The sequence below is a fragment of the Semicossyphus pulcher genome, unplaced genomic scaffold (assembly GCF_022749685.1).
Source record: "Semicossyphus pulcher isolate SPU_LCO1_2020_fin unplaced genomic scaffold, fSemPul1.0.p SCAF_3, whole genome shotgun sequence".
NCBI classification, from domain to species: Eukaryota; Metazoa; Chordata; class Actinopteri; order Labriformes; family Labridae; genus Semicossyphus; species Semicossyphus pulcher.
The window spans coordinates 22,753,568-22,774,248 of NW_027211704.1; the positions used below are offsets into that span (position 1 = coordinate 22,753,568).

General features: G+C 42.0%; 1 protein-coding gene across 1 annotated transcript in view; it reads left to right on the top strand.

Annotated features, from left to right (window-relative positions):
• slc2a9l2 (solute carrier family 2 member 9, like 2) overlaps positions 1 to 20,681 on the top strand; it is a 113,140-nt gene that overhangs the window by 75,266 nt on the left and 17,193 nt on the right. Inside the window, exon 11 of the mRNA XM_069678237.1 lies at positions 14,500 to 14,627. Coding sequence (XP_069534338.1) covers positions 14,500 to 14,627 — 128 coding nt within the window. The remainder of the gene's footprint in view (positions 1 to 14,499; positions 14,628 to 20,681) is intronic.

A 20,681-nucleotide genomic window follows, 5' to 3' on the forward strand; every position in this document is an offset into this window, starting at 1 on the left:
TGCAGGATGTATCGTCAGTGTTGTTTCTAGGATCAAAGGGGTTTCAGGTCGTCCGACATCAGACCCCCTCACCCTGGTGACCTAGCAAGTCCCAGCTTGCATCCCAGCAGCAACTAGCCACAAGTCTCCCCTCTTTATCTAAAGCCACCTGGTGGCTTTCTCAGCAGCATCCATGATGGAGTGTGTGGCCCCTCTCTTTGCTGCTCCACTGATTCCAATCCCAGAGAGAGCTTTGCAGAATGAGCCCCCCTGCAGCCCACTTTAAATGGGTTGCAGCGAGCACACTGACCCCCGGCTTCTTCGTGGGGTTCTTCCCGGGCCAGCTCCCACGTGATCAGCTGCTTGGTGGAATTTGAGAAGATAATGACCACGCCTTGCCCGAGAGTTGTTTGTGTGATGCTATCAGGAAACTTCATCTATTTCCCCAGATCCACTCTCAGCTGCCAGTCTGGGGCTGCGGACAGAAGGTCATGTCTGTGGTCGAGGAATGGCCTTTTTTTTTCTCTAAGCTGTGAGGAAAGAGATGGATTTCTTCCTAAGTTTAAATGATTTTGGTGACAACCTTTGCGACTGCCTTATTACCTGGTCATGGGGCGAGCGGTGGCATCCCTCAGCCGGGGCGTTGGGAAGCTGTGGAGAAGATGTTGGAGGGAGGATGTTTCAATCTTTCCACATGTGTTAAGGATTGTCGGGCATGGTAACGTGTCATAGACATAACAATTAAAAGTCACAAGTATCCAAAATTCACTGTAATCCTGGCTTATTTGACCAGCAGAGCAGAGTCCTGATGTTGTCATTCCTTCCTACTTCCCCTCACAAATATGGCTCTGCATCCCAAAGCTGACGTCTCCTGTGAGATGAACTTCCGTATACACAGACCCCCCCGAGTAGCGTTTACTAAAAAGCAGGAAACAATGCTTTCATCAAATACAAGTGACGACTGTGACATTGATTTCCTGCCAGGAGTGTGTCCTCCATGGGGAAGAATTTATTTCCTCGGGGAGAAAAAAAAAAAACTGAAGAGGTGAACTGAACACTTGAGATGCCCTCTCTGCTCGAATCATCACTCGCTCTAGTTTACCAGCTGAAGCAGGCTTTTCTTCTTTGGAAAGAAAGCGTGAGAGCTCTATCCCCTCTCTCACAAAACATCAGGAAACATAATGCTTTTACCACACTCTAAACAGTACCTCTATATTCGCCAGACTACAACTTACCAACACTTTGAACTTCGTTATTTCAGAAGCGCATGAAATGACTTTGTCACAGTAACAATGCACTGAAGCAGCGGGTGTTTTCTAAGCTTTGTCCTTTCTCTAACATCCAACTGTGTATTTACCCTCTTGTGCTTTTCCTCCCTAAAATATTTAAGACTAATCTGCTGGATAAACAGGTTTTAAAATGTTCATATTTTCATTTGTAGACCAATTTTAATGAAGAATAGCACTGCCAACCATTATCCAATAACCTGGAAAATTGCATTTCTCAAATAGCTGCTTCACAATAAAAGCCTGCTGGTTAATTCATAGAAAGCTTTGAGTGTAAGGAAGCAGCAGGAGGACATTTTCAGTTTGTATTAGTCGTAATGTAGCACAGCTCCTTTGTTAACCAGTAAAACAAGGCTGAATCCAAAAGTGCAACAACACTCTAAACCCCAGCTCCTCAGTTTTACAGCGTCTTTTTCTAGTCATTACTACAGCCACACACGAGGCGAGCCGATCGATTTGGTGCAGCAGTAGACGCACCGACAGGTTTGACCCGGTCCGTCCTGCTGTCAGCCCACAGGAGACTGAGGTCTCCCCCGCTGCGAGGCTGCAGTGAGTGTTCAGAGCTCGGTGCGATGCAAGCTAATGTGTGTCCTGTGTGTGTCCCCTGTTGTGTTAAAAGATTTGTTTTTGTCATTCTAATGGGTTGTCAATTTTCTGTACTCCCAGCAACAAACTTGTTAATGGCTCATGAAGTCACAGAGGCATCTTCTTACTGCAAGCTACTGTCAAGTATTCGCTCAGTGTGGATCCTTTTACACATCTGGACCGTCACAGAGTGGCCCTAGTTGACTTTTTAGAGGGTGATGCAACAAATTTTGTTTCTCAAACGTCTATTTCAAATTCATTTCAGTTGCAAAGATCCTCTCACTGGCAAGAGGAATGTTAGTCCACCAGTCTTCAACCAATCCTTGTGCATTCTGTGTTTAATCTTTGGTCAAATTAAACCGATTATCTAAGTTAATGTCGTCCAGACGTCACAATTCTTTCCTTATTATTCAAAATATCAATATCAATAAGCAACGTCGTCTGTAACATCAAACAGTATTGTTTCCTGTATTTGTAATATCTTTTGAATGCTGCATGCCACAGATCAACCGTAAAATCTGGAATATAACACGGAGTCAAGTTATTTCAGCACAACACATTTAAAACACAAATTAGCCTACCATCTGCTTTTGCCATGTCGAGCTTGCGATCCTGCTAGCTACCGGTGCGGTAGTTGAGCTCAGCCTACGGTAACGTTGATTGTTGTGAGGACGGCGGCTGCTCTGGAGATCATGACGGCGCATGTCCGTGACGAAGCGTTAGCTAGATTATGAGCTTATTTCACATCAGACATTTTTACATCCAACAGGAGGAAAAGCACAGGTGTTGATAACAACTTTAACAATGGTCCTGTTCTATTCAGGTGTCTGAGAAAGCTATGACAGGCAGTCAGCATGCACACAACCAGGACCATGAAATTGAAGCAGCTAAATTAATTACAGCTATCATTAATGCTACTATGAGCACCTGTGCTTTTCCTACTTTTGGATGTAAAAATGTCCGCTGTGAAAAAGGCCTATAGCATCTGGGTAAAATACCGTAACAAAATAACATATATTGGCTGCACCGGTACAGGAAGCTGCCCACTTTTTAGATGAAAACATATGTATTAAAAGTGCGTCTTATACACTGGATTTTACCGTAGCTTGTTTGCTGTGAGGGCTCCGCTGAGATGTCTTTTTCAGAAGGTTTCTAATCCAGCCTCAAACTTCAGTTCCTCTTCTGAGACTTAATGTAAATCCACAATCATAAATCAAATACTCAATGTCTTCTTGTCTTCCGTTTTGAAAATCATAAGTCGTCCACTTAGCCGTCCCATGATGCCTTGGTTTGAGTCTCTTGACCGATCACAAGGCTGTGTTCTAAACATTCCAACAACCAAAAGCTCTGTTCCTGGTCCAGTTAGATCTTATCCCCCTAGTCTTATTATTTTCGCTGATTAGGAGCTTTAAAAAGATTTTGATGCTTTGAATAACAGCAATATAGGAATATGCCAGGTGCACTTCCTGATCTTCAAATAAAACAGGTTTTGAAACTTTAGGTCGCAACAGTCCCCAAAGAAGCCCATGAAATCCTGAAGGGACTGGTTGGAGTGTGAATCTGAAGTGGCATTTCCTTTTATTGCCACGGTACAGAGTTAACCTGACCCTCTACACTGCTTTGGAGTGAAGGACGTTTTGGTGCACTGGACAATTATTTGTTTGTGACTGCTAGCTCCAAACAACATAACATCCCCAGCATAGATCGGGTTTTTTTTTATCCCTCAGCCCATAAGACCAACAGCAGGTGAAACAGCTAGTGAAATTCATCATCATGTGTGCTGTCTCCAGGGAGGCCCGTGTAATATTGTTTCTAATCAGAGCCACCAGTTTGTGGCTCTCTCCTGTGCGATGCTGCAGCCGCTCTCTCCTCTGGTTTCCCTCTGCGATCTATAGTTGAGGCGGAGAGAGCAAATGAGTACCTGGAGATCATACTGCAGTGTTTTATGGTGTGGGCAGAATGTGAGCTTTACTCCCTGCAGAGTGTCAGAAGTGCCTCAGAGAGAACAGACAGGAGCAGCAGAGAGGTTGGAGCACTGTGGTTAAGGCTTTGAAAAGGCACTGCAAGTTTCTCCCTCTGCAAGGGAGAGTCAGGGTTAGTGAAGGTATGGCTTTCACCTTGGGATCCTCTTCACAGTGTTATCATTTTGTGTAGTAATATGCAAATAAAAGAAAAGCGATCCTCGATGGATTATAAAAAATACGTAAAACATCAGCTTTAACAACTTTTGCTGTGTGGTAATAAGTTTGTGATGATTTATCTGAATTCTTGTTGTTAATGAATAGAAAATGTATTTAATTATCCTTTAAAAAACAACCCTCAGGGGCTTTTAATTGTCTTCAATTGTCCATTACCAAGCCGTACAGTAATTCTAGCAGCTCTGCAAGGAAGCATGGTACTGCTTTAAGCTAAATGCTAACATTTTTATGCTAATATATCATAACAATGCTACCACCCTGAAGTTAAGCAGGTATTATACCTGCTAAACCTGTACCATACTTGTTAGCATGTTAGCAACAGTGTTGGGGGTAACGCGTTACAAATGAATCCGAGAACTCGGATTACCTTTTTGTTGTAACAAGTAACGTAACATTAGTTTTGCATTTTGCATTCGTTTTGCAATTTAAGTAATCTGTTTTTTAATTTGTCAAAAAAAGTAATCAGTTACTAGAAAAAAAGAGATGGCAGAGAGGACAGTGTTTACTTTGTGGAAATATTCCCATTATTTTGAATTTTTGGGCGAAAGGGACAAGAACATCATCACAGTGAAATGTAAGTTGTGCCTGGAGGATAAGTGCTCGTCAGCTGCGAAGAGTTCTACTTCTGAAGTGGCATCTGCAGCTAAACACAGCTACGCAACACTGGTGAGACTAAGAGCCTGTGTTGTATTGTTTTTATTGAAACAACTGTGCCTACTACTGAATGCCGCTGCCCAGTTTGCTGTCAGATTGTTAGCATAATAAAGACTTGTAAAGGTTATATTGCATCTGTCATTCCTGTTATGAGGCTGCAGCATTACAGATTATGGGCTGTAAACTAGGCTATGCAATGAAGGTATAGAATCAATACATTCACAGGTTGACGTACAGTAGGCTACACACCGTCCTGATAATATAACTGACATGCGTAACGAGTCGCAGAGGGGGTTTGATTTGTTTGGCAAAGCAAAAGTAATGTAACAAGTTATTTTTCTCAGTAGGTAACGTAACAACACACTGGTTAGCAAGGGTTAGAGTAAAGGTTGCTTGCTAGCAGTTAGCATACAGTTGAGTCTGATGAGAATGCCATTAGATTGTAGATATTTGGTCATGTTGGTCTTGTTATGTTAATCCCACTTATCAACTTCAGCATCCAATCACGACTTGCTACCTGGTTGACACTGATAAAAGACCTCTGCAGTTGAATCCTATTTACACCTCACTCCTCAGTCCAGCTTTATAAACTGTAATGTCCTGCATGATGGTGGACATCAATCAAATTTCAGGACACATGGAGGCCTGCTCATCCCTTACTACATGTCATTTGTCAGGTGCTCCACTCTTACAGTGATAGAGATCATTGCTGATGTTTGTTTAAAGCGAGAGTTCCTCTGAAGCTTATACGATTGATGATTTCACAATGATTTATCCACCCGACTTTATTCAAGGCTCCACATCCCTGCAGCTTTTGCTTATTTGTCTGAGGATGATTTATCACTCTGTTTACATGGAGTGCTGGTCCAATAGATGTTGATCTGTTGTAATGACATTATTTATCTGCTGAAATCAAGTGCGTTGAGAGAAGAAACACCCTCATATTTTGTTCTGGAGCCCGGCCTGTCAACACTTCCTCACTGTTTATGTGCTCAGCTCTTATTATAGTCAGTGTGTAACATTTCCGACCGCACTTTGTCACATCAAAATGAGATGAAGTTTTTTCATCCCAACAGGTGGTCTGAGCATAACAGAAGCTTAGTCGCTGTGCCGTAAATGATAACTTTTGCATTACACTTACAGGCATTTTTCTATCCTACACCTCCCTTTTAATATCTCATCACTTAATAGATATGGCTCATCACATAGCTCATTATTACGCCATCTGTTAATTATTTTAAGGGGAGAAAATTGACCTGGCACTTAATTGACTTTTTTGCATCTATAATAATGGTTATTTCTATATTTGTAATTACTTGTTAAAGGCCCTGGAAACTCGGCTTCAAATAGGCTATTCAGACCATTTCTCAGGACTGTGTAGGCGTGGCAGATCCCATGTTGATTGACACGTTCCAGGGTCCGCTTGTCCGCGTTCTCATGGCAACTGTCAACACAACAATGGCGCATGGGAGAGCAGTGTTTCCTCTAGGATTTTTTTCAGCAGCAGGTTAGAGGGTTTGTTGGTCACCCAGGTATGTGTTTATGTGCACATCATATCAAACCTATTGCTGTCAGGTGATTAAATGAATCTAATTCATTACAGGCTTTGTAATGAATTGATTTCAATTAATGTCATATCAATGATTTCTCTGAGGAGCACATCACATGTCGATTTATTCAGTCTTGATTACCCTCTTCCTAGATGGTTATTTCTTAGTACCACGGTTTAATTGTACTCTCTTCTTCACCTCATTAAGTTTTAATTCACAATCTACTTTAATCTGACCACTTTGCTTCAGTCCCCCAACACACCTGCACCTCTGCTCTCTGCACTGCTACTGGCCCCGCTAACACCAATCAATGTATTTACAGGGGACATACGGAGTTAGATAGACAATATCTCCTCATTTCAGTACGATATTGTGCAGCTTGCTGGAGGGAGATCGCCAGTGAGCTGAAAGTTTGATACTGAGCACACAGCTGATATGGGCACGTGGATTGTTCACATTGCGTATTATAACTGCACATGTATGCCGATGTCAGCGATGCGGAGCAGACCCTCTTTTGCAGTTAGAAGTAAACTGGTCCTGCTGTTGTTTATTTGGTTGCCAAGACTTAGCGCGTTCACTGTTTCAGTGCTCTTCCTCAATGAGGAGAGGATGGACGATCGTTGATTTGAAGCGGAAATCTCCAAAGAGTTGTTTCATTACAACTTCTGAAGCAGCGGCTGCAACAATTTACTAAATGTATATAGCGGGACACTGCTGCTTCTCCAAGTCCGCCACATTTACAAAATAAAAGAATGACACGTTGTCATCTCCAATGGTAGATGTGCACCCGGGGACAGCACACACAGGCATGATGGGGGAAAAAGGCGATCGTTAGGTAATTGCAACAGGTGCAGAGACGTTCAGGGTATGTGGACAGGAGTTAGCTCAGACTCAGAGAGGAAGATTGATCGTGAGCCGAGAAGTGTTTTTGCACCTCTGAGGGCGGGACAACTGCAGTTGATTGGTGAAATTTATTGAAGGAAATTTATGACGTGATAAATATCATACAGCGTCAGGGAAGTTAACAAAAAAAGAATGGCAATAACTCGAGTGTGGATTAAAACTAATTTCTAAAACTTTTAAGATGCTTACTAGTATGTACATAAGACCCTAAATTACACAATTGGAAGAATTTTGTGGATTTGGGTTTACAGGGGCTTTAATATTGAGGATTGTAAAGAAAAAAAATTTTATTTTGAAATTCAACAAAGCAACCCATGCATGTTGCTGCAGATCTTACATAATAGTTGTGTGTCGGCATGCAAACACTACTTGTGCATGCTTATGCATGAATGCCCATGTGTTTGTCATATTCATGCTGCTGTATGTGTGACACAGATGTTTGCTGTGTTTGTGTGGGAGGGCAGTGTGATGAGATTATCTTGTTATATAATTAGACTTTACTGATAGTGTGTGTGCTGTCGTAATAATATCACATCGTACGCGAACATCTGTGACATTGGCAAACCAGATGAGTCACCACAAGGTCAAAGGTCGTGCTGCTAGAAAATCCTTTTAGATTGAGGGAAGCCAATTTGAATCATTTATTACAATATAGATGAAGATTTAATGATTACCATTTGTGTTTTCTGACACCTTGCAGGGTTTTTTAGTCCAAACCTTCTCTCAGCTGTGTAGTATTGATAAACTGATAAACTATTCAGAAGAGCTGCTTACATCTCCTGTCAGAACCGATTGCGAGTGAAATAAAGAGCGTGGCCTCTGGTGTTGCCTTCTCACTGCTCTCCTGTCATCTGCGGCTCTCAGCCCCGGGCACAACAGGTCAAGGCTCTGACACTAGCAGAGTGTGAATGACCCCCCTGAAAATGTGAGGCCTCAGGAGGTCAAGCTGAAACAGAAGGCAGTGAACTAGCTCTTGTTAGATATACAAAAACACACAAAGGAAAGCTGATCCACTCATTTATGAAAGCTGATGTCATTCATATCTAGCTCAATCTGTCTTCATCAGTGATTATCTGCTAACTGATACTAATCATTGGTAGAGCTGTCCATTAATCCATGCATGGTCTTTAAAGGTCATAAAGTAATGATGCTTGTAAATTATTACTGATTTGAGATGTGAATGAAAAAGTTCCAGAGGGCCAGGATTACTCTGACTTTTATCTAATTATCAAAGATGCTGTTGACAGTGAGATAAACTTCCAGATGTGGATGTCAGAGCACCATCTGTGTGCTGCTGAGATGTCACATATATATGCTGAACATATACGTGTTGTTTCTGGTAGCTAGAGCTGATGCATGCGTTTTCCCACCTGCTAAGTGTTACAGCATGAGCAGAGTCTAATCTAAGACATTCCAGCTGTTATTATGGATGACACATTATCCAGTTTGACTTTGATGTATTTAAACCCAAGCAGGAATAAAAACACACTGTCTGTATGTACCATTTTACGTAGCGGTGTACGTTTTACATCTTGTAGCTTTAAGGGGAGGGACTCACAAGATGCCTGACATTGCGATCTCATCACCATACTTAAGTCCAATACAATATGATGCAATGTGATACAATATGGTTAGATACGGTACGATACGATATAATACGGTACGATACGATACAATATGGTCGATACGGTACGGTACGATACAGTACAGTATGATACGATACTGTACGATACGGTACAATACAGTACGATACGATACAGTACGATACTATACAGTACGATACGGTACAATACAGTACAATACAGTACGATGCGATACAGTACGATACTATACAGTACGATATGGTACAATACAGTACAATACAGTACGATACGATACAGTATGATACTATACAGTACGATACAGTACATTACGAAACAGTATGGTACGATACAGTACAATACAGTACGATACGATACGGTATGATCCGATACTCTACGATACGGTACAATATGGTCGATACGGTACAGTATGATACAATACGGTATGATACGGGACGATACAGTATGATACGATATGTTACGATACAGTATGATACGGTACAATACGGTACGATACGAAACAGTATGATACAATACTGTATGTTACGGTACAATACGGTACGATGCGGTACAGTATGGTACGATACTGTACGATACTTTACTGTCACCTCTGCAGACCTCATAAGAGAAACATTCAGCATCATCTAGTTGACAAACTAAGCAAGTGTTTGTATCTTTCTAGTAGCATGAAGTTAAATTGTGTTTCACATTATACATTATAAATAATTATACAATAAAAGATCCATAATTTCCGTCTCTGTACAATACGATACAATATTGCACTTCATAATATTGCGATACTATGCTGTATTGATTTTTTATTGATAGTTTTGCTATACAAAAGCTTTTTGCTGGGAGGAGAAAACCTGCGTATTTTCATCCCACATGATTGAACTCATGCCATCTCCTCTGAGGGCCTCCACCAACATATGCTGGCCAATTAACATACTAGACCTAATTAGTGCTCGCTCCCTGGGCTCACTCTTCCCTCTGAGAGTGGAACTGAGACGAAAGGCTATAAAGATAAATTTAGCTTGACATGGAACATGCTGTGGCAACAAGTGCCCTCAATTAGCCCCCTCACCTCAGCTGAAACACTTGAAAAACCCTTGCAGCACAACTGATTGTAATTATTTGAAATATGACACATACAGTATGCAGCTAAAATACAGTCTAAAAGCGAGCAGAGGCCAGAAGTGTTTACAAAAAAGATTACAGTTTGACATTGTGGTTTATTTTTCACATAACCCCTATCTCTCTTCTTTTGCACACTCACGCTGACAAAGGTGCACAAGGCCCCTGGAAACGCTATTGTGTACTGACCAGACACCTTGCTCTCCCTGCTCTCGTCAGTGTTGCATTTCCTTTCTAAGAGACGCTCCTTATAGAGCCACCACACACTGTGAACACACTTGACAATGAAAGAAAAAGATCTTTGAAGTTTTGTCAGTGACAACTGAAGCCGAATGAAGCGTTGAGAGTTTGAAAGGATCACGTCGACTGCTCAAACAACATTTTGTGAAGCTACAAAGCAAAGTGCTTGTAAATGATTTTTTCATAAAAACATTGGGCTGAATTTCACTCTCTAATGTGCATTTATGAGCCAAGATTGAATAACAATTTTATGCTTTTTCAGTTGTGTGACAGCAGGAACACAAACAGACAAATATCTCTACATGAGCGCCTGAATTTTGAGCTCAAATCTTCTGAGACCAAAGATGGAGAGCAGGCAACAGGGGGGTAACCAGGCTGTGTCTGTCCACACCTTGCGGCTTTAATGCATAAATTTAGGGGTTTGATGAAGAAAAGAGATGGAAAAAAAAATCTCTTCTTGTTACTGACCATAAATTGTATTCAAGTTTGGTCAGGTCTTTAATATGCGCATGATGGCTGTGCAATCTCTCCACCTCTGCACACGCATGGACGCATTCCCTTACAGCCACTTTTAATTAGCGAGTCACATTTGTTCAACAACAAAGCATCTTAATCTAATAATGAGATGGTTTATTATCACAAGCAATTAAATGTAAGAGGATGCTCAGGGCTTCAGTGAGCCTCGCTTTATTCTGCTCTTAATAAAAAATACTCCTGTGGTTTTTAGCTCTTTAATTGCCGTCTCAGAGCAACAAATAACCTGATTTGAGGGTAAAATGCAGCATCTGCAGACTTCTAAGCAGGCAGGGTGCGAGTAACGTTAGTTGATGTTTTTGTGCATATTTTAGCTGGTAAAAAGAGCCGACAGCTGCATTTACAGAACATGATGTAACACAACTAATGTCTTAACAAGAGAGTGACAAACAGGCTGAACCAGAGCAATGTACTTCAGCCTCTGTTGGGGAAACACTGTTATATATATATATGTGACTTCCTGAATTGCACACATCATTTCACAGCCCTACAACACACGATCTACAAACCTATTCATACTTTCTGTCAGGCTGCAGCTTATCGACACTATTTTGACTGTGAATCATACTTGTGTTTCTCTTCCGCCACATTATACCGAGCACACTCCCACGCCAAATCAGCAGCACCCGAAACCTCTCCTGTGCACACCTGAGAAGGTGGTTTTCTCGAGCAGCTTGAAACATTTTCTTTTCAAATTTGAGGGTGCTGAGAAATGAGCAGATATTGTTTTCGCGTGGGTTTTATGTGTTTGGGGAAACGTGTAATTGTGTTTCTCTTTGCAGAAACTGAGTCAGACCTTTTTGTTGTCATTAAGTGACGCAGGTTGTTCAAGTAGGCAATTATCCTCTAACAAGGATGTGTTTTGTTCCCTCTGTAGGGATGCTGTTTATTTCTTTGCATAACACTCTCATTGTTACACAAACTCTTTATGATTTCAACAGACCAAATGTGTTATGCAAAATCAAAGTGTTATAAGTGCATAATTTACAGTCTTATTTCAACCTTAACATCATGTACACTATCCTGTCCTTTTGGATAGAAGAGGAAAGGGTTAATACGACCTGAATCACTTAACCTTCAGTGTGTCCCTGACCCTACTCCAAAAAGTGTTTGGAAAAGAGAAGCAGCAAAGACAGTAAAAAGAGTGAACAAGGGCGGCTGTGGCTCAGAGTCAGTCGTCTTTCAATCGGAAGGTCAGAGGTTCGATCCCCAGCTCCCTCAGTCTACATCTCGAAGTGTCCTTGGCAAGACACTGAACCCCAAATTGCTCCCGGTGGCATAGCCAACGGGTATGAATGTGATAACTGATTGACAGTTGGGCACTTTACGTAGCAGCCTCTGCCATCAGTGTGTGAATGTGTGTGTGTGGATGTGATATGTAGTGTAACAGCAGCCTTGAGTGGTCGCAAAGACTAGAAAAGTGCTATGTAAGTACAGTCCATTTATCATTTAGTGGACAATGTTAGGCAATATAGAACCAGTTCTTTGATTGGCAGGACGCTCTCATGCTTGAAACGCTGGCACAAACTATGTGTTGAATCATTTGTTGCAAGAAAAGCGCATTCATTGATTAATTCACAGCTGTAATCACAATCACTGAGCTGAAGGCTAAAATCTCTGCAAATCTAAAAACTGACTTCAAAAACAACTTCCCTCCACTTTCCTTTCAACAACTCTGCCAAAGGCCGGAGATATACTTGCTGTTTAACCTTGCGTTCGCGTACCCCACAGGCTCCCTCATGAACGTAAATGTTCACATACTTGTCTATGCACTACGTGTGTTGCTGTATTCACGGCAGAAAAAGTGACAGCTTTTGTGTTCGGTGGACAGAACACACCGTCTGCACCGTCCCTACTCTGTTTGTCCAACATTTTCCTCCCTGCACACACATAAAAGTCCCCGACTTGTTTTCATTTAGTTTTGCACGTTTCCACGTCGACTTCTAAAGTGGAACTTATCTGTCCCCAGATATTTTGACATGCATGTTTGTCGCTGTGCAGTGGCAATGACACATCGTACAGATGGGGGTATTGGGGACTTGTTTTATCAGATTGTCTTCAGAACCTTCTGCTGCTGTGTTGACCCTGTCACACCCCCTCTGCCTCTACACTGCCCCTACCGTTCATGTGCATACTGCATCATGTGTATGCGTACATTCATTTTTGAGGATGTGCTCAGACGCTGCAAACAGGCACAGGGAACGCCTGCAGCCATCATGCGTATGCGCACGCGAACGTGTAGTTAAAAGCAAGTATAGCTCATGCTTCACTGTTGCTTTGAGACTAAACGGTGAGCTGTTAGATTTAGATGAATTTATGGACTTTGCTTTGTTGCATAGAATATCTTAAAAATGTTCTTTTCCCTGCACTGAGGAACTTAAAGTTTAAGGGTAATGAACTTGTTTATTTCAGAGACTTGTTCAATGTCTCTCTAATGACAGAAACGTTGATATCAACCATTGAACTCAGTTCCAAAAGTTTCTATCTGACAACCAATGGAATATCAGATGAAAAATGCATGATTCGCTCAAGGCAGGTAAAAGCAAAAGGTTATCAGAGATAGTAATCCAAAAGGGGCAGGTAAAAAGACAAGGTCAAAAAATCAGGCTACAGTCACACACAAAATCACTTACTAGGAAAAATGCTGTAAAGAAGCAACACAAAGGAACACACAACGAACCGGCAATGAGTGGGAAGACATACAGGGTGTATGTACACAGGTAATTAAGGGGAAACGAGACGCAGGTGGGTCTAATTAGGGCAGGGTTGACACCTGAGGCAGGAGACACAGGGTGAGTTTCAAAATAAAACAGGAAATGACAATATGAATGAAAGGAAAATGGGACACAACTTGACGGATATATCACTATTGTTTTGTTTAAAAAATAATGCAAATCTAGGAGGGAAGATGAAGCATTTTCTTTAACCTCTAAACAAGCCTAATTCTCCAGCAGCAGCATTTCTGCTTTAGCTTTCCTCCTCAACAGAGAGACTGAAGTGTTTCCGATTGTTCCCCAGTCTTCTCTACTGAGTGTGCCGTTATCTGTCAGGATGAATTACCCTCTTTTACATTTAAGCTCAGTGGGTCAAGTCTTTCAATCTCCCGTCTCCTAGTTTGACGTCATCTCTCGCCAAAGCATCCAAATGTCAACATCTGCTCTCGGAGGTTTGGACATGTTGGCTGCACATTGAACTCGGGGATAAGCCAGAGGAAGTCCTGACTGGAAACAACAGGAAACCAAGTTAAAGTGGTTGTAATGTTCAGGCTTTATTCACAAACTGAACAATATTTTTAACATTTACTACTTTTAATTTTCCACTCTGAAATTATCAGCTGGCCTTTCATCCTGATGCTTGCGGCAACTAAAATATTTTTGTGCATTTGGGTTTTGTTTTTTTTTCAGGAGAAAAGTACACATATATATTTTTGGTCAAAAGAAGTTTAAAAAGTGTTTCATTTAAAAGTCAGACTCATATGGACATACGGAGGATTTCAATTCAGTCATATAAATTGCTGATTGTATCTTCAAAGTGGCCTTAAAACGGTAATATGAGCCTTTACTGATAAAGGGATTAAGTGTGGTGGGAGCTGAATAGAAGGACGTTATATGGCGTTATAGTGACAGGCCATGCACTGATGCTCATGGGAAAAAATGTCTTATATAATCTGGCGAGACTGCAAGAAAACCCAAAGCAAAGATAGTATCCCTTATTTTAATTATTCAACAGAATACATCTTTTCTCTCTTTGTGTGGTTTGTAAGCACAGAATGACGCTCAGAGCAAAGCCTGTTGGTGTCTGTTATTTGCTGCCGGTTGTTTGTTGTATCTAATAGTCTTTTCTGTTTCTCTGTCAGGTGGCATCCCCTTTGTCCTGACCGGGGAGCTGTTTGAGCAGTCCTATCGACCTGCCGCCTTCATGATCGCCGGCACCGTAAACTGGCTGTCCAACTTCGCTGTGGGCCTCCTGTTCCCATTCATTCAAGTGAGTTACATCATCTGAAACATGTTTACGTGAGGGCTTTGTTCCTGAGCTCAGTCAGTTCAGGGTTACAGCGTCAGCAGAGATGCTTCAAACAAAGTGGCTCTTATTTTTAAGATTTACGCACTCAGTACGACATCCGCAGACGTTTGTCACTTCAGTCTATTGAAGTTGTCAGACGCTCATTAATACTTGCTGTGGCTGCCTGACACAACATGTTCTCCAGTGTTTGTGCTGCTTTTCCCCCACCAGCTCTCTGGACTCTCATTAGTCTACAGACCTGTTATTTAATGTTTGTAGTCCTGTCACATAGCATATACTAACTACATGCAGGTCTGATGTTGCCCTGCAGGGTCACTGATCTTTCCTAATTTACAAGCTTTTCAAAATAATGCTTCAGCCTAATAATCAAAGTGTCCCTGACTCAACTTGCACTGTTTTTGTACCTTTTTTTTTAGTAAGCAGAATAACAGGCCTAGCTGGTTGTTACAGGCGTTCTCCGCTGAATCACACTGAGATGGAATTAGGGGAGATGATAATGGAAAACCTGAACTATTGACTTTTTGCGAGGCAGCTTTCTTCACGCTGTTCTGCTCCTCTCAGCTCGGGTGCAGAGAGCTTTAAAGGTCAGACCTGACCTGACTATACGAGACAAGGAAATAAAAACCGTTATTCTATAAGTCAGTGTGATCACAACCTCCCTGCAGGAGCAGCGAGGAACAGCAGCGAGGCCGTGAAAGGTTTAGTCAACAAGGATTATAAGGCGCAGTTTTTATTCCCATGTTAATGTGTGTGATTTTCACCTCCTAATTAAAAGCTAACGGCGTTGAAACATGCTGTTTAGGGGCACCACACCCATTTTACACATTATGTTATGAGTCATGAGTAGGAAAGTTGTAGTTGTAATAGTTTTTTTCCGTCTGTATTAACGATTCCCTACCCACTAAAAACACATAGACTTTATATCTAAATTACGTTGAGGGATTAAAGAAGGAAAACTAAAATTACTCTCTGAAAACTCAACAAGAGACCAGTAAGTTTTTAACTACCTTGGTTTTATTGATAGGTACATCTCTGCCAATGTTTTTTGAAAACTACCTATTCTCCAAACTTCATACTTTCTCTCACTTTGCCAAAAATTTGTTTTGATTTATTTAATGATAAGTTTTTACTATCATAGACTGTATAAAAAGATGGACGACATGACAGCTCCCTAAAAGTGGAGCCAAAACATTTCGAGCGCCCCCTGCTGCCTGGCTGCAGTGTAGGTCATAAAGCCCGCCTCCTCCATGTTAACAGATGGCAAACTATGAAATTAAAAATACACGCCAAATAATGTTTCTCAAATATGGTTTCTTGTGCTGTTTCATGTTTGTTCTTATCATGCTGATTTATGTCCAAGTGTTAATTTTTCTGACAAGTTTAGTTTTAATTATTGATGCTGTCAAAATGATGATTGACAGCTCTGTTGACAAATACGGCTCCTGCAGCCGATCTGTTCCCGATTAGCAGAGTGGAGGACGAACGGCGAGAGGAGATGTAACTAAAACAATCACTACAGTCATTGAAGTTTACATATCTGTGAACATCTGCTTCAGACCAACACAAGAAGCTGTTCTGCTGTTAAATACAACAACATGTGGGATCCTTGCCGTTTAATCTGTAAATTAAATGTGTGTTTTTGTTAGAGGACAGGGAGGCACATCAATACAGCAGCTCAACCAGCCGATCTCTAAGGCTCAAAATGCGCGAGACAGCAGCGCCTGACGCGGAGGATATTTTGGCTTCACTTTTGTACACAGGAGGAGTTGGAGACATGTCGTCCATCTTTATATACACTCATTGGTTATTATCAAGCCATTTAACCATTTAATGTATTTGATACTTTCAATTCACGTTCCACTCTTTTCAGAACAGTACCAGACTTTTCCCCGAGCAGTGAATACTTTTTGTGATTGTTCAACAAATTTGGAAAGTGGAGTTTGAAAGAAGTGAACATTCATTAGGGAGGATAGGGAGCCTGATATAAGATGCTGTTGAATAGAGTTGGATCATGAGAAATGTAGGTGTTTTTAGAGCTTGGCCCTGGGGGGAGAAACGTCAACATGTTTTTTACTTCTACTGCTTCAACTTTTGAAGATTCTTCTTAAAATGTTTCTCTGTGAGTTATTGAGTTTTATGAAAGTTTAGCGCTGAATCACTTCCCTCCATCAGCCGTGTTTCAGAGGTGTTTTCATTCATCTATTTACTCCTTCAGTTCAGCTGTCTGCTTTACTTTCACTTCAGACGCGTAACTGTGACAGACATGTCATATTAGGCTTCACGTCTGTTTTCATGTAGATTAAATGCAGTTTTGTTTTGCCTGTGAGTTCTGTCAGAATGCCACAATCAGTTCCCAGCAGCTCTGTGGCTGAACAGATCCAGTGTGGACCCTGACCACGGCTGTTGTGCTGCTTGACATGCCGCTCTCCCTGCTCTGCCTTGTAAGCGTGGTGTTACGGACGGAACGTGAGACATGACAGGAATGCTGAATATAAAGCATTAGATATAGGAGCTCTCATAACCGCGGTAGCTGTTGGTTGCTTGAAAAGAAGGCAGTAAAATAATCGATAGGAGGTGTCAGGACATCTTGTAGATTTAACCTCGATGTTTTCAGCTTCTCGAAAAGGCCTGAAAAACATACTTTTAAACAGCCTTTGACCCTTTTTTATCTCTTAGAAGAGGATAAATTGGTTTTCCTAAAAAAGAGGAGAAATAATTAAATACAGCACTCTCAGACTGGGGAGCCTATTAGTGTCTGAAAGTAAAAAAGCTTTTTCTGGAATCCGCGGGGTCCCCTTTCAACTCCTCCAACCTGACTGCTGCTGCAGGTGGCTCCACATCACTGCCTCGTCTCATTTTACCGCCCCTCTTTTCCCCCTCTGTACGTCTGCCTCTCTCTTTGCCTTTAAGGTTTATTATTTCTCGTTCCTCCACTCTAACTTGCTCTTTCTTTTGTTACCTTTTAACTTTACTGTTTTTCACTTTGCTATCTCCTCGGTGAAGCACCCGTCCTTGGAGTACATTGTGTTTGTACACTCCAGAAGAGGATGTTGGTGAAGTCAGAGAAAATTGCTTGGTACCTTTTACGACCACTTGATGGATGTGTTGTGTATTAGTGTTTGAAGCGTTGGGTTGGCTCTAATGCGGTGCCCACAAGGCTTTAGCTTTTAGACTTTAGTTCCTCAATGTTTTTCACACTCCCGGATTATCATTTAGTGCACTGTGTACGTATCGGTGCTTCGACAGCTGGATGAGCCCTCAAACTAGATGTATTTTCCTACTTTCACAGAGGCCTCTCTGCATATTTCCTCACATAAATCGGCTGGCTTTAACTTGTTGTTTGGTGGATATTTGAAATGTTCCCGAACTGATACACTTACATATGGTGTTTGGACGAGAGCAGCTGCCATTGTTTCCCTCATAAAGACTAAAACTCTGCAGCTCTGGAGGAGACCAGACAGTTGGCTCGGAAAATTACAGTCTTAACTCTTGTTTTCATCACGATTTATTTAGAATGCAGGAAACACTCTCTGAAGTACAATGCAAGAACAGCAAGGCCCCATTAAAAACAAATACATGTCCACATGTTGGTTGTGGTTGTGGCTTGCACTCCAATGTTGGGCTTTTCTGTAGTACAGCATTGCAATAATGCAGTCACCACAACATGTATAACTATATACTGTCCACTATATTATTTAATGAACAAATTCTCAGTGTGAAATTTATGCTCTACATAGTGCTCTCAAAAAAATCCTACCCAATAAAAAGAGTTCCCTTTTGCATGTACACTACTGTCTAACAATCCCACAATGCAATGTGTCAGCGATGTGTTTCATAGCTCCGAGACTTCTCGTCAGCTCTGCACCTGTTCATGATGAGCCATCATGACAATCCTACACTTCAGTCTCTGTGCTGTGTGTGGAGAGAAGTGAATGAGTGAACTTTCCAACATCAGCTCTTCAGGTTGTGTGGAGGAGGGAGTGTAGAGGGTAAGAGAGTAAGAGGGCAGCGAAGTAAGATTTGGATGATGGCATGTTATTATTATACAATTATTTGTGGCCCAATTATGGACTTCTAGAGATGGTGAACATATATACACCACTGACAGATTGAGTGAATTGATTATTGTTTTACAATGGCACCTGTCAGTGGGTGGGATATGTTAGGCCGCGAGTGAACATTTTGTCCTTGAAGTTGATGTGTTGGAAGCAGGAAAACTGGGCAAGCGTAAGGATGTGAACGACTATTACAAGGTCCAAATTGTGATGCTAGATGACTGGGTCAGAGCATCTCCAAGACTGCAGCTCCCAGTCTGCAGAGGTCATTACCTACCTAAAGCGGTCAAAGGAAGGAAAACAGGTGAACCAGCGACAGGGTCATGGCCAGCCAAGGCTCATTGATGTACTTGGGGAGTGAAGGTTGGCACGTGTGGTCCGATCCAACAGATAAGCTACTGTAGCTCAAACTGCTGAAAAAATTGATGCTGGGTCTGATAGAGAGGTGTCAGAACACACAAACATTGCAGTTTGTTGCGTATTGGACCCTTCAGGGTGCCAATGCTGACCCCTGTCCACCGCCAAAGGGCACGTGAGTATCAGAGCTGGACCACAGAGAAATGGAAGAAGGAGGCCTGGTCTGACGTTTTCTTTTACATCATGAGGATGGCCAGGGGCATGTGCGTCTCTTACCCGGGAAAACATGGCAGCAGGACTCACTATGGGAACAAGGCGAGCCGGCAGAGGCAGTGTGATGCTTTGGGCAATGTTCTGCTGGGAAACCTTTGGTCCTGCCATTCATGTGGATGTTACTTTGACAAGTGCCACCTACCTAAACATTGTTACAGTATTCCCTAATGGCAGTGGCCTCTTTCAGCAGGATAATGCGCCCTGCCACACTGCAACTATGGTTCAGGAATGGTTTGAGGAACACGAGTTCAAGGAGTTGACTTGGCCTCCAAATTCCCCAGATCTCAATCCAATCGAGGATCTGTGGGATGTGCTGGGATGTGCTGGACAAACAAGTCTGATCCATGCAGGCCCCACCTCGCAACTTACAGGACTTAAAGGATTCGCTGCTAGCGCATTGGTGCCGGATACCTCAGCACACCTTCAGAGGTCTAGTGGAGTCCATGCCTTGACGAGTCAGGGCTGTATAGGTGGCAAAAGGGGGACCTACACGATATCAGGCAGGTGGTCAGAATGTTATGGCTGATCAGTATTTGTATACAGCCTTATTGTTATAAGGTACATCAGCCAAACAATCAGCCGAACAGGTGCCAAAAAGCACCTTCTCTTATCAATCCTAATTCTAATTACTACTTTAAATGGCACAAACCTGTCTTTCAACAACATATGTAGTGCATCAGTGTGTAAGAATGACGGTAAGGTATTATCTTGATCAGTATTGTAGATGTGTTCAAAGCCTGTAGAGTGTCACTAGAGTAGAACGTGACACACTTGAAATACAAAGTAATCTGCTGCCTTTGTTGAAACTCTTCTATTCCTTAGTTAATCCAGTGTCTGGAGGTAGGGACAGCTCCCATAGCGCAGCGACTCCAAGTCCACATTACAATCCAGACAGATGACCCCAAAGAGATTTAGTACCCCCAAGGAATCTGCTCTGAGTCTGAGGAGTGAAATTTCCTGAAATGTCACCCTCCTTAACAAGGCCTGTGATGTGGCAGTGCTCTGTGTAGAATAAGATCTGATCACCTGGAACACCTGCAGCCAATCCAGCATCCTCACCAAAACCATCAGGAGAGGCAACAACAAGTAAAAGACTCATGATCAGTGAGAGTAAAGCAAACACACTGGACCCCTGACATTTAATTTGCACTCCTCTTCAACAGAGAGTGGCTATTACCATCAGCTTTATTGACATGCAGAGATGGTCATCGACACGGGCACAGAAGCAGCTCTGTGGCAAACTGGCAGACTGAGAGAGTCTGCCAGTTTGCTACCAAGGCCAACAACAGGACAAGAGCCATCCTTAAGACTTTTTTTTTTTGCACTTCAT